The 14728-nt window shown below is 40.5% G+C and overlaps 1 protein-coding gene across 4 annotated transcripts in view; it reads right to left on the bottom strand.

Annotated features, from left to right (window-relative positions):
• Positions 1-14728, bottom strand: part of LOC106088770 (phosphatidylinositol 4-phosphate 5-kinase type-1 alpha) — a 37509-nt gene that overhangs the window by 18940 nt on the left and 3841 nt on the right. For 2 of the 4 annotated variants that reach the window (XM_013254439.2, XM_013254440.2), the window contains exons 2-9: positions 10642-10667; positions 10428-10568; positions 10009-10349; positions 6640-7158; positions 6472-6573; positions 6279-6411; positions 5633-5720; positions 2635-2697 (exon numbers count right to left, since the gene is read on the bottom strand). In XM_013254439.2, the coding sequence (XP_013109893.2) occupies positions 2635-2697; positions 5633-5720; positions 6279-6411; positions 6472-6573; positions 6640-7158; positions 10009-10349; positions 10428-10568; positions 10642-10667 (1413 nt within the window). The remainder of the gene's footprint in view (positions 1-2634; positions 2698-5632; positions 5721-6278; positions 6412-6471; positions 6574-6639; positions 7159-10008; positions 10350-10427; positions 10569-10641; positions 10668-14728) is intronic. The other 2 variants (XM_013254441.2, XM_013254442.2) reach the window with 1 other exon arrangement.

The following is a 14728-nucleotide window of genomic DNA, read 5'->3' as shown; positions in this document are numbered from 1 at the left end:
AGCGCTGCATAACTTACCACAGACCGCCCAACTGCTTTGTGCGTGGTCAACAAGGTATCTTTGTCTGCAAGTGCTGACGGCAAGTGACATGAGGACCTTGATTCTATTTTTGACTTTATCGCAAATTGCTGTGGCATCTAAGTAGAATTTGTAAGACCTGTCAAATTTGCCGCCAAATATTTTGGGACATTTGATGGTCGGAATCATTTCTCCATCGACCATCACATGAATATGGCCGAAGATTTGGTGGCAGATATCTTCAGATTTCTTGCAGCGAAATATGAGGCAGGTTCGTTGAGAAAGACGTTCAACCTATCGCAGTTATCAACAATGGATGGGGGCCTGATGCCTTGATCGTACAATTGTCCGCATGTGATGCGATCTCTATGCCATCTGGAGTGGGTGGAATGGACTATCGACCATCACATGAATGTGGCTGAAGATTTGGTGGCAGATATCTTCCGATTTCTTGCAGCGAAAAATGAGGCAGGTTTCTTTGAGGTAGACGTTCAACCTATCGCAGATATCAACAATGGATGAGGACCTGATGCCTTGATCGTACAATTGTCCGCATGTGATACGATCTCTATGCCGTCTGGAGTGGGTGGAATGGACCATCAACCATCACATGAATGTGGCTGAAGATTTGGTGGCAGATATCTTCAGATTTCTTGCAGCGAAATATGAGGCAGGTTCGTTGAGGTAGACGTTCAACCTAACGCAGTTATCAAAAATGGATGGAGGCCTGATGCCTTGAACGTACAATCGTCCACATGTGATACGATCTCTATGCCGTCTGGAGTGGGTGGAATGGATGATAGGTAGAGATTAAACAGTGCCGGAGATATCATCTCGCCTTGAAGTACTCCCTGTTTCACTATACGGTGCTTCGACTTCTTATCCCTAAATTCCACAAATGAGAGGCGACCACACAGATAATTCACAACCCAGCGTTTCAGGCCTGGCTGGAAGGATGTGTTGGCGATGTCCTCAAATAGTTTGGTACGGCTGTCCGTGTCGAATGCCTTCGATAGGTCCAGTGCCACGAGGACCGTCCTATCATCTGGCCTAGGCTGATTGAAGTCACGGAAAATGGGTGCCGTGATGGCATGCAAAGCAGGTGTGCTACGCAGTTTTCGAAATCCATGTTGATGCTCGGCGAATGGAAATTCTCCTACAAGGCTCGGGAGAAGTAATGCCTCAAGCGTCTTGGCTACTGGTGATAGAAGAGAGATTGGTGCGTACGACTCGCCCAAAACTCAGGTCCTTTCCAGGCTTCAGTAGCGGGATTACTCTCCCCATTTTGCAGACATCGGGAACTATAAGAGTGTACAAAGACAGGTTGAGGACAGTAGTAAGGTAGTAAACTCCAGAAAAATCCAGATTCTTCAGCATCAGTGTAGAGATTTCGTCGGGGCCCAACGCCTTGGATGATTTGGCGCCACGGATGACATTCGTAACTTCGCCCAAGCTAAACTGTGATGGCTGTTCATCGGTTTGGAGACCACGGCCCTGTAACTCTCGGGATGCACAATAAATTGACTATTGAACAAACAGATCTTCGGATCTGTGACGGTTTCTTCGCCAAAACTGACTGAGGTTTTCTCATCCCATATACCGGGGTTCGAGATAGACTTAACGGTAGACCACAGCTTGCCGAAACCGGTGCCTAAATTACATTGCTCCAAGTGTTCCAGCCAAAAATTTCACTTATGTTCCTTGATTACCCTGTTAATTTCCAGATTCAGCTCGTTGATTCTGGGGTTAGTGGGGCCCGTGCAACGAATCTCACCACACTCTTTCGCGAGTGCAACTACCTGCGCCGGGAAATTGCGCCGCACTTGGGGTATTTGACCAGCTGATGTAAAGCGAGTGGCTGCTGCGATAATATATCTCGGAATTTCCCGGCAAATAGCACAGCCGAGAGGAGTGTCAGTTCACTGAAGCGGCGATTGGCGTACTCTCTGAAGCCAGCCCAATCGGCCTTCTTCTGATTGATGGTGAGAATTATGCGAAGGTGGTCTGGCCGCAAGGAGATGACAGCTTGCCAGGAAACGTCACTTAGGAGATCAGGGGATGCAATGGAAATGTCTAGCGAGCTGCCTCTTTACCTCCTCGTAATCCTAGTGGAAGCATCCTCATTCATCGTGCAAAGTGTGGAGCCCTCAATCTACTCTGCCAAAGCTATGTACCGCTGGTTGTTACCTAGGGGAGAATGCCATGAAATGTGATGCGCATTAAAGTCCCATAGAACCAGATGATTATGGCCAGATAGCAACCCACCTATGTCGGGTTTACAAGCTTATCCATTAATTGGGACACAGCTACCACGTTGTATAGCTCTATCTCGGCAGTACCGGACTTGACCTGATAATTTTTAATTTATTATTTTTAAATCTTGGTAGATTTATGACCGTATTTAGAACTGTGTAAGTGCTCATATTTCTTAAACCGGAATTTTCCACTTTTTTTTTTGATTAATTTTAATTTTGTATTGTTTGTATACTTGACAACAAATAAAATTATTTTTTTAATTAATATTATTATTATTTAAAGTGTGTATTAGTAATTTTGGACAATTTATTGAGGGATTAGTTTTTGTTGGTATTTTTTTGTCATTTTTTTCACATTTACCTATATAACTGGATACCAAAGTACGAAATTTTCTATGATTTCCTTTGATCTCGGGGAGATCCACTGTGCGTTTTTATCAGAGAATACAAAAATAAATATTCATATAGAATGTGAAATGAAAGAAAAGAATAGACGAGAATATGAAATCGCATGTTTGTTTTGGCTGGGCTTGATTGCAACATGACAATTCGAATACAATAAACTCTAGCGATCAAGGCGCTTTATTTTGAAAATTTATCTTAAAAATTCAATGAGACGAAAAGAGAAATGACAAGTATATAGAAATTTGCGTTTTCACTTTTGTGGTTAAAAAAATCTCAATGTGTAAATCCTCCGTTAGATCAACTGTTTATTCAATGATGTTTAGAAGTGTTGCGAACATCAAACATTTGATTAAGTCAAACTCCCTTAAACAATGTTTCTTTCTGATGGTATTTCACATGATGATCTTGCATTATAAGTTTACGCACGGTATTAATGTTCTCTGATATAATGGCTGTTCTTGGATGATCTTCAGGGAATTCGACTGAGCGAGCGTCGGCCATATCTGAATTCATCAAATCGGGTTTCCACAGTGCTATATAACTGGGTTCATCGCCCTACAAAGATTGAAGTTCATCAATGCACTCTTGCGCGATAATGTTCAGGAGTTACTTAAATTTTTTGTCAAATGAATTTTTTTTAAATCACTGTCCTCTTTTTACAATCGGAGTACAAACAGTAAACTGTTCAGTGTGAACATAGGGCATCAACAAGCTCTCTCCATCGAGCTCTATCGTTGGCCAAAGCCTTGGTTTGATTTCACGATATATGGGTTGATTCCAATTCTCCTTTCGTACAGAGGATTCATTTGTTTTTTGGGCTTCCCCTCCTTCGCTGTTCTTGCGGGTTCGAGTCTAGGACATTTCTCGCTGTATCAACCAACCAAGCCCATTTCCTCTTCCGGATTTATACATCGACAGGGGAAGTCTTTGTTCATATTTGCAATTCTTCATATGAAATACGGTTTCACCACAAAATTCGAAGTATTTGTAGTAGGCAGCGTTTTTTTAAAACTCGGACTTTGCCAGTAGTCGCTTGTTCAAGTTGTGCAACCATATAATAAAATAGATGTCACACTACTGTTGAAGATCCCGAATTTTATATTATGTGAGATTTTATTGCATCTCCAACCTTTGATGAGTTTAAGCGGGGTTCTAGCCTTAGTGAAACGTACGCATCTCTTATCCTCCTTCATTTGTTTTATTGCTGCCAAGAAAGAAAAAGATGTCAACGTCTTCAATGACATGGTCGTTTATAGTGAGCGGTGTCAGATTTAATGTTCCTATCCTCATCAACTTTCGTTTTTTCTATGTTTATCCTCAGGCCTACTTTGGCAGCATTTTCATTCAATCGTTCCAGTTACGCCTTTATGCGATCGAAGCGATGCACAAAGAGGCATTATCATCTGCGTAGTCGATGTCTTCGAGGAAGTCTTTAATACCCCAGCATATGCAATAGGGTTCTAAGTCACTGTAAACAATACAAATGATGGGGGAACGTCAAAATGTTCTGATTACGATTCTGCTAGAAAATATCAAACTTTCCAATGAAACTGTCTGATTGCATCTGGCAACACTTTGTGTTGGTTAGGCCAGAATCTTATAAAGCAGCCCTTGCAGGTGCACCAGACGACATTTAATTAAAAACACTGGAAGGCAAGGGAAACACTGACACCTAAACAATTTAATCCGGCACAACATGTATGACTATAAGGCAGATGATTGAACAGGATCCACCACGAAGTAGATTTTCAATTTGGGAAGATACAGGCATTTTAAGTTTTCTTGTTTAAGTTAAAAAATCTAGCATTTCTAGACCTAGTGCTGAACAACACGCTTACTTTAAAGTCTAAAGTTGGCCCTTTATGAAGTTATTCAACATTTCTACATTTCGAAGCCATATTATAGTCCGACGGGACGACTATATCATGGTGGCCTTTCTAAATGTTAGGGAGACATTTAACAATGTAGAGATAGGATTGCTCCAATCTACGCGTTGCTCTTAAGAGCACGATGGTCCACTATAATCGAAGATAACAGCAGAATTATTAACGCGTACATGGGATATGGTATAGTCCGTAGGCACCAAAAAAGGTAACTTTTTGAAATCGATTAGTAAGTTTATTGAAATTTCGATAAGGAAGCTACTGAATTGGACCTCGATATCAGATTTTAGATTCCCTTAATAGTTTTCTCACTTCTACAGTCAATGAGAGCAAATAACCTAAACCAGGCCTGCGAAGTCGCAGCCGGACTATTAGGCTGGAGTTACAGTTAGGCACGCTTGCTCCTACTCTGAACTTCTCTCTGATTTCGTCTTAATACTCCGACCTGGGTTGAAGTCGAGGGCTATACTCTGCAGCCCTTACCTAAACCTTGTCCTCGCTCCACTTCTAAATCCCATGTATCGGTATTTAGAGACCTATCTGAGAATGGGATCGATCTGTAAATGCCTAAGGTAATACAAATCTATTCCTCGATTGGAAGCTGCCGTGGAAAGGATAAGAAGCCATAACGTACTGCTCGTTTTCTACTCCTGAAGGATAATGTTCGATAAGATGTTAACCGAAGGCTGTATTTTCTGCGGGCATTTCCTTTTGGGGTTCAATCGCTTGAGGCAAAATTCGGCCAAGATTATAAATCGATGTTTGTGGCCATCTTGTATTCTACACAGCTATTTTTCAGTGACGACATAAATGTCTTGGCGAAAATTTTGCTAGAGGTGCATATCCAGCTTAAATAAAACACTTTGAAATCTTTAGTGACACAGCGACATGTCGCTGCTAGTCAAACTAAATTCTAGGCTGAATGGCTCAATGAGTGGTATGACATTTTGTAGATTTTACACAATTTTTCTCTTTTTTCACTTGCTTCTTCATGTTATACAGATTTTAGTATTGTCATTTTTCTTTTCGTCATCTCATTATCAATAATCGTAATGATTCGGAAAAACTTACGAGACGGTATTTTACGGAATACAGTTTTGGCCATGAAATTTTGAAATCTTTGAGCATAAAATGAAGGACGACACACTGAAACAGTATCCTTTTTTTTTGTTTTCGATTTTCAGTGGAAAAGAAGTTAGAAATTAAATACAAAATTCAAGTTCGTGCTGAAAGAGCTGTTTACATTTGAAGATAAATCGTTCAATTTGATGGACAAAAGTATTATCCATGAAATGTACATACTCAATGGAGTTCTATTAAAGAAAAGCCAATTGAAATTATAGTTCGGAAGCTTGAGGAATAATTATTTAGCTTAGTGTCAGTATTAACTATAGACGGTTACTTTAATCGGCGGACATGAAAAGTTGAAAAGCCCCATGAATATTGAGGCTGTCAAAATTTAACGATTGAAAATGTCAAAAAATGAGAAATCTTAAACAAACAATGGATGTAAACAAAGAACAATTTTACAATCTTGACAAGTAACGAGTTTGGCCAAGAATTCCAAAGATTATATGTCAGTTGATTGCTTTCTGGGATATTTAGTGAGTCCTGGCTTAGATATTTGACATTAATGCAATAAAATATCTTCAAATGTAAACAGCTCTCAGAAATGATATATATAAGGCTTGGTTTTTTTTTTGGAAAGCATACTTACGCCATCATGTATGATACTTTTGAAGGTATGTTCGAGTTTCTTCTTTAAACGATAGGATTGCAAAATATCAATGATACCAATAAATAAAAGCAGACGTTCGCCTTTTTCACTGCGAGCGGGAATGCCACCGGGACTGAAAGGGGATGAATAAAACACAGTGTTAATTGAAACGTGTTGCTCATTAAAAACTTACGGCATATCTTCTTCATCATCAATAGGCTCGCTTTCGGCCTGTATACTTTCCATAGCTGTTGAGTGGGCCACCAGACGTTGGCGATTCGAACGATAAGCCGCACTATGGAAAACAAAACAATTTTAACTCAAATTGTATTTTATGTACTCTGTCTCTTGATATAGCTACCTATTGCGTTGTATATTGCTTTGCGTTTCTTCATCTGGATTATCCGATGAAGGTTCTGCCCCACGTGGAGTATCATCATTATCCGATTCTTCTGATTGTGAAGTTTTTGGCTGTTTCTTGATTTTCTGTTTCTCCTTTGAGGCCAAGTCCAGGTTATGCACTCCCAATAGTAAAGAATAATCCATAATTTTAAACGATTCCAAGACCGTACAGTCTCTTTGTATTGTTTTAATCAAAGCCGAATAGGTTTCTGCTTCCAGAAATATGCCATTTGGATGTTGTTCCATAAAATCTAAATCCTTAAATGTTGGCGATTTCTTGGCACGTTCGGCTTTATTTGCTTTACGCTTGAATGTTGAACCCTTGAGATCATATTTCAGATGCATTTTCACATAGGAAGGCAGCAAATTGTTCATAACAACTAAGCGAATATTTTTCGCATTGTTCGTTTGCAGGCAATACAAGCCGAAGAATTTTGGTAAGAGGGTACGTGGATTTTGATTTAAATTCATGTAATAGCTGAAACAGAAATTGGAAAATGTATAAAAGGTTTTCATATATTTAACAAGAAGGAAGGAAATATGATGAACAGAAGAAACGAGGAGCTATATTTTCATAGGAACATGTGTTTAAAATAAAGTACTACATTTAAAGATTAAAGATTTCGCGAAAAAGAAAGTGTAATAATCTTAATTCGGAATAGTGAAACCACAAATTTGCCCATGAGTATTTCATTAGTGAGCAGAGGGATACTTCTCTCATGTCAAGATTTAAGCTCAGCTATAAGAGAGCTCTTTCTTATTTGCGAGTCCGAGTGGTTTGCGGCAGAGCGACACCACTTATTAGAGAATTTTACACTGCCGATTACCTAAGGTAATACCTCACAAGTTTCGCCAGCACTAGGAGGGGATAACCATTGACAACCTTGGAGCTTCGGTGGCCCATAATAGTATTCGAAGCAAATTGATATTACGTACCGGATTGACCCGATGTAGTTCTTCATCGGCAAGGGTTGCCGCCTCAGTGTATAATACACTGCTACAACAACAACATCAACAACGAATTTGAAAATATTGATTTAAAATTGAACCTTGACCTACATACATATGTATTTAAGGAGATATTAGCATTTTAAGTTAGTTACAAAATCACAAATATCCTGCCAACAAACCCGGAAAACTTTTCTGATGCCAATATGTGCTGTCCGTTAAAATGTTAGGGGATTCAATTTTAGGCTAGTCAAGTCTCAGCGGTTGAAGAACAACCTGGACAAAAAGTTATATGCTAAAGCTCTGATAAATGTTGGAATAGAGCCGGATTTCAATGGGAAAACTTCATTAGTGCAAACGATATCTTATTTTCGACAGATGGACGGACATGGGTTCTCTTCTTCTCGACGTCATCATAGCTTCAGCAAAAGTCTTTACTGGCAACCTTCTGTCTGCCAGTATGTTTTTCGGTCAGACAGTGACCTGTCATGATGGACACACGTCAGCTCTAGCCAGCGACAATAAAGCCACATATCATCCCTTGCCCTTTGGGCCTGTTCCTGAAAACCTAGCTTACATGTCGCTATAGCCATACCCACAAATTCCAGTTCCCCTGAAATGTGTAAAGAAGTTTTTAATCTCGTAAGTTCGTCTGCTTTACAATTCCCTGGGATATATCTGTTGTCCGACATGCAGAACAGCCATCTCGTTGAAAGATCTGCGACAACCAAGGCGTTTTTTGAATTCAATAATGCATTCTCCAAGGATTTAATGGCTATCTGGTCGTCTAGTTTGGAACCATCTGTATAGAAGTCTATGTAACTTCTATTACCAGGAATATCGTAGTTCCAATCGGTTCTATTAGGAATAGTGGTACAGTACTTTTTACCAAAAAGCGGCTCAGGCAGTGTGTATTCCACACTTCTTGGGATATAAGGCATTGTATCATGGACAACACAGTGTCCGTAGTCGCCGCATGGCCAAAGGGAAAGCTCCCTTAGTCTTACAGCAGTAGACGCCGCAATTTGTCTAACCACAATGTCCAGAGGCATTAGCTGTAGCTTTAAATTAAGTGCATTAGATGGTGTCGTCCTCAGTGCGGCTGTGATGCACAAACAAGCCATCCTTCGGATCCGGTGGAGTATTAAACAGTAAGTGGACTTTTGAAGTGCCGTCCGCCAGACCACATCACCATATAGCATTATAGGTCCGACAACTGCAGTATATACCCAATGCAAAACGCGCGGTCAAAACCCCCAACTTTTGCCAATGGCTCTCTTGGTGGTGTATAGGGCAAGAGTTGACTTTCTTGCCCTTTCCAAAATGTGGGATTTGAAGTTCAATTTCTTGTCCAGCAAAACATTCAGGTATTTTTCGTTTTCACTAAATGGAACATTCTCTCCATCCAAGGAGATAGGTGCCACTGTATGCAACTTGTATCTCCTGCTGAAAAGAACTACTTCTGTCTTGCACGGATTTACGCATAGACCACTTTCGGTAGCCCTCTTCGCTGTCGCACGTAGAGCTTTCTGAAGTATATCTCTAAGAGTGCTAGGAAATTTTCCCCATACCGCATTTGCCACGTCATCAGCATTCGCTACCACTTTTACACCTTTTTCTTCCAGAGACAATAATATATTGTTGTCTATATTCCAAAGTAGAGGAGACAGTGCAGCTCTTAGAAGATTTCCACTGCTGACCCATCTTTTTAGATCTACAGATCCCAAGCCTGCCGTAATGCATCTTTTAGGAAGTAAGTTATTAATAAACTTCCCTAGCTTCAAGATGGCACAATTCTCATTCGATTTGGCTGACATTTTCACAACGACTTCTTCTAAAACTTTTTGCATATGTGCCAAATATGGTCTGAATCGGTCTTTAACCTGATATAACTCCAATACGGAAACTGATATAACTCCAATACAAACCGATCTCCCGATTTTACTTGATGAGCCTCTATAAGGCGAAATTTTGTACTATGACGTTTTCTATGACATTCACGGTTTTTTGTGGCATTCAACAGATGTGCCAAGTAAGATCCGAATCAGTCCAAAACCTGATGCAGCTCCCATATAAACCGATCACCCGATTATAATTCTCGAGCTTCTAAAGGGCGTTATTCTTATCCGTGTTGGCTGAAATTTTTTACAATGACTTCTCTTATGACCTCTAACATCCGTGTTGATATAGCTTCCCTAATATTCTTCTTGAGCCTCTAGAGGGCACAATGTTTTATCCGATTGGCCGATATTTTATACAAAAACTTCTTCTACGATCCTTGACATTCGTGCCGAATATGGTCTGAATCGAACCAAAACCTGATATAGCTCCAATACCATGGCATAACATTTTCTTTCTACTTTTTATTCATCATACTTACCCAGGCAATAATTTCTGCAAGAATTCACCCTCTTTGTGCTGTACGGTTTTTATGATGAACTCATCGTCATGCGTTAAATAGAATATGGAACCAGAAGCACCCGGATTCGATAGCTCTCTCAAGGGACATGAACACATCGACATCATGAAATCATCCGGCTGTATGCCGAACAAGTCTCTAAAGTAACGAAATGCAATTGGTGCATAGATTTTATATCTGAATTCACTATAATGGTGGGCAGGCGTAAGGCTAGAACCCTCGGGCGGAAAGACAATGCTTTCGATTTCCCAAAAGTCCATCATAAGTAAATCACGTTTTGGCTTTGATGCTAAACTACCAACCTAGCCAAACAATGAGAAGAGACAAGAAGAAGTTATTAAAGTCATCCTAAGCATTTGGGTATGCGTTTCTTAGCTTACCGTATGTTGTATTCCCAATTGTATGGAACCCATAATTTGTGATGTCTGAATTTTTTTATAGGTAATTTCACCACCTTCACCAACACGTCTGTGGCCGATTTTTCTCTCTTTATCGCTTTTAGTGCGTTGTTTACCTTGGGCCTGAATAGAGGAAAAATATTTGTATTATTTGATAGATATTTTATATTAGGAATTAGATTTGTGTGATATATACCTCCGATATGGATGAATCCAGCGCATCTGTAAGTAGAGAGAGTAGAGATTTTTTAGTTGAAAATTTTCATAAAATTTCTATGCAAAGATTAGTTTGTGGTTAAAACTTTTCACCAAAAGATGTCGTTTTGAGACATGTTTTAATTGTTGATCGGAGATTTTGGATGCCAATAAACGGATTTTACCACTTTTAAGATAGACAACGCAAACTTGAATCCTCGATAGTTAGAAAATACAGGAAAAAGGAAACTTCTAAAGTTTCTCTTTGTGTTTCCGGATTCTGTAGTTTACTAATGAACTCACGAGGCCATTCGTTCCAAGCATGTTCAAAATCGGGCTATATTTGGATATATCTGCCATATAGACCGGTCTGCCGATTTAAGTTCTTGGGCCCATAAAAGGCGCCTTATTTATCCGATTTAGGTGAGATTTGGCTGACATTTGGTGAGTTCTCCAGAACTTTTCTGGGGATGCCTAGTCTACTCCCCAGAGGCCTTTCAGCGCTAATGGATACCATATAGACCCATCTAGCGATTAACGGTCTTTTGCTCATATAAGGCGCAATTATTATCCAATTTCGCTCTAATTTGTCACAGTGAGCTGTGTTAGGCTTCTCAACATCCGTGTCTTATAGGGTTCTGATCGGTTTTTATTTCGATATAGCTGCCATTTATACAAATCTCACGGTTTTAGTCCTCGGGCCCGTGAGCTTTGTTAGGCCCTTCGACATCCTCGTTCAATATCGCCCCCATCGCTCCATATTGGATATAGCTGTCATATAGAGCGATCTCTCGTTTTAAGGCCTTGAGCCCATAAAAGGTGCATTTATTATCCGATTTCGATGAAATTTTACATAGTGACCTATGTTTGGCTTTTCGACATCCGTGCCATATATGGCTTAGGTCGGAGTATATTTGGATATAACTGCCATACAGACCAATATTCTATTTTACAAATTTGAATAGCGAATTGTATTTATTAGACCACTTGACGTCCGTGCCAAGTTTGGTCCAAATTGGACCATATTTCGAAATATTTGCTATGGGTTCATAAATGATGCATTTCTTATCAGATTATAAAAGGTCGTTAACATATATATGCTGTTATATGGTTCTGAAGCATGGGTACTTGTGAAAGCAGATGAGGCAGTGCTTGGAGTATTTGAGAGAAAGATTCTTCCAGTGTGCGTTAACGGACAACGGACAATATATGGGCGATGCGTAAACCGTCGTCATACGATAGCATCGTTACACGCATCAAAATACAACGGCTGCGTTGGCTAGGTCATGTTGTCAGAATGGATGAAGAAGCTCCAGCAAAGAAGTCCTTTGAAGGCAAACACAGTGGTACACGCAAACCGGGCAGACCAAAAGCCCAATGGAAAGATCAAGTTGTGGGAGATTCCTCGAAGCTTGGTGTCAGAGATTTTAGAATGAGCGCAGAAGATCGAGGCGCTTGGAACGTTATTCTACGTTCGGCTATTGGAACAAATATTCAGTCATAGCCAATTAAAGTAAAATTATCATATATACCAGAGGTGGTGGGTGTCCAAATTAATGCCTTTTTGCGTGTTTAAAAATGCAATATGTCGAAGATGGGCGGACCGATCATATCTTATTTACTAACGTAATAATAACCAGAAATCCAAATTTTGGGTGAAGTAACTGAGGGGAAGGTCTCCTCGGAAGATGAGTTGGTATAGTGCTTAGACTATCAGCGCAGGGATTCGATTCCCATCAGAGACCTGGTCTATCGATACAGTGGTATTACAATGGCCGATGGAGTCCTTTATCGGCTAGGGCTGCGGCCTCAGTATACAACACACTGCTACAACAACAACAATGGACTTCAATAGTCTAAGTGAGTCTGATTGGAAAATAGACTGCCAATCAATCTTAAATCAACTAAACGAGAGCAACGCACTTCCCCAAAACATATAAAAAAAATTATGTGTAGACCATTTCAGTTAGTATGAGGCTCAAAACGAAAGAATTTGGAGGCAGTGTAAGAATCAGATATAAAATTTTGGGTCCAAGTATCTAGGGGGCCATTCCACCACCAAGACATTTAGACCGTAAAGATAATTTAGGACTGCAATGAAAGGAATTTTTTGGGAAGAGTTCAAATGTGGAATCCAAACTTTAGATCAAGTGTTTGGAGAGCCATCCCACTCCACAGAGAACTCCAAAATTGCTTACGTAGTACCATTATTGGTAATTGAAATAAAAATTATTTAGGAAAAGAGTCTCACCCCATATTTTGCAGCGAAGTTATCGCTGGGCTTCGCCAACATCAAGAAACCCTTCCCCGTAGCCTTAAATTTTCCTAATTGACATTCAATTAGTTCAAATATGATAAAACCTAAGCTAGGTCAAGTTATTGTTCTTATATTAGTATCCTCATGCTTAATTTGCTTATTGGGTTATGTTAAATATTCGGTTCTAGGAACTTTGAAATTGTGCGGGGTGCGAGAGTGGGGTGCCAAAGTTCTCGGGTGACATATGTCATATGGTGCCTGGTTTGAAGCGAGTCACACATCCCTCGCGTTGTCATCAATCCTAGCCCAGTAGGAGGTGGTTGCATTTGCATGTTTGGCACTATGGGCCACAAAGGGCACGCCATAGGGGGCATTTTGTCGCCACTCCTGTAGATGACCACCATAAATAACCTATTACGGATGCTGACTGAGGAGGGATTTGAAGCCGTCTGCTATGCAGACGATGTTATAATACTTCTTAGGGGTAAGAATCCGAACCAGCTGTGTATTGGGTTGCCCAAAAAGTAATTGCGGATTTTTCATATAGTCGGCGTTGACAAATTTTTTCACAGCTTGTGACTCTGTAATTGCATTCTTTCTTCTGTCAGTTATCAGCTGTTACTTTTAGCTTGTTTTAGAAAAAAAGTGTAAAAAAAGTATATTTGATTAAAGTTTATTATAAGTTTTATTAAAAATGCATTTACTTTCTTTTAAAAAATCCGCAATTACTTTTTGGGCAACCCAATAGAAGGGCCGAAAGGATCCTGCATATGGCATATGACTGGGCTAGACCGAGGGTTCTCAATGTTAACCCAGAGAAGACTGAAATATGCCTGTTCACGAAGGTGGACTACTATGACGCACCAGGTTTCCTTACTAGAACGATTTCGATATCTGACAAGGTCAAATACTTAGGAGTGATCTTGAATAGGAAACTTTATTGAAAGTGTCACATTCAGGAGTGTACTGAGAAGGCTCACAGATGTTGGACACTATGTAGATGGGCTGTAGACTTGAAATGGGACCTGAATCTGAGGATAGTACACTGGCTCTACAGGAGCGTGCTAAGTTTTGGTCTACTTACTTACGCCTCTGTAGATTGGTGGACTGCTATGGAGAAAAAGTACAACGTTGGGACCATACAACAAGTTCAGAGAACATGTTGTCTTGGCATAGGCGGAGCGATGAGGACCACTCCCACTAGGGCACTGGAGACTTTTCTAGATATCCGACCTATTGACATATAGATTAAATGTGAGGCAGCCACTGCGGCTATGAGACTTAAGGCGAAGGGAGAGAATGGATTGAGGATGGCAGCAGCTCCTACCATCGCGGTATAATTGAGGCGACGATAGAAAACCTGGAAGGAAGGGAAGAGGTTTCCTATCAGACACCTGAGATGACATTTGAGGTCAAGTGCGAGGCACTGCTGCCAGGGTCACAGTCTTGGACTGACGGTACTTTAGCATTGCCGTCTGGAAGATCATGCTACACGGATGGATCAAAGCTAGAGGACAGAGAGGGCCTGGCGGTCTATTGTACATTTAAAACCCAGGGGCTGAGATCTGTTTTAGACTGACTGCCCATAATACGGTCCTGCAGGCGGAGATTCGGGCGATCACGGAATGCGTGAGGTGGTGTGGTACTAACGCGAAAACGTCGAGAGTGAACATCTTTACAGAGAGTAAAATGGCCATAAGGGCAATAACAACCCGGAGGATAAGGTCACGAACAGTCCTGCAGTGTAAAAAGGAGATTAACGCATTCTCTGAGGATGGCACAATCCAATCATTTGGGTGCCGGGTCATAACGGAGTGAGGGAGAAAGAAAG

This window comes from Stomoxys calcitrans, chromosome 5 (genome assembly GCF_963082655.1).
Source record: "Stomoxys calcitrans chromosome 5, idStoCalc2.1, whole genome shotgun sequence".
Taxonomy (NCBI): Eukaryota; Metazoa; Arthropoda; class Insecta; order Diptera; family Muscidae; genus Stomoxys; species Stomoxys calcitrans.
Note: the sequence above shows the minus strand (reverse complement) of the source record. Positions and strands in the feature narration are given on the sequence as shown.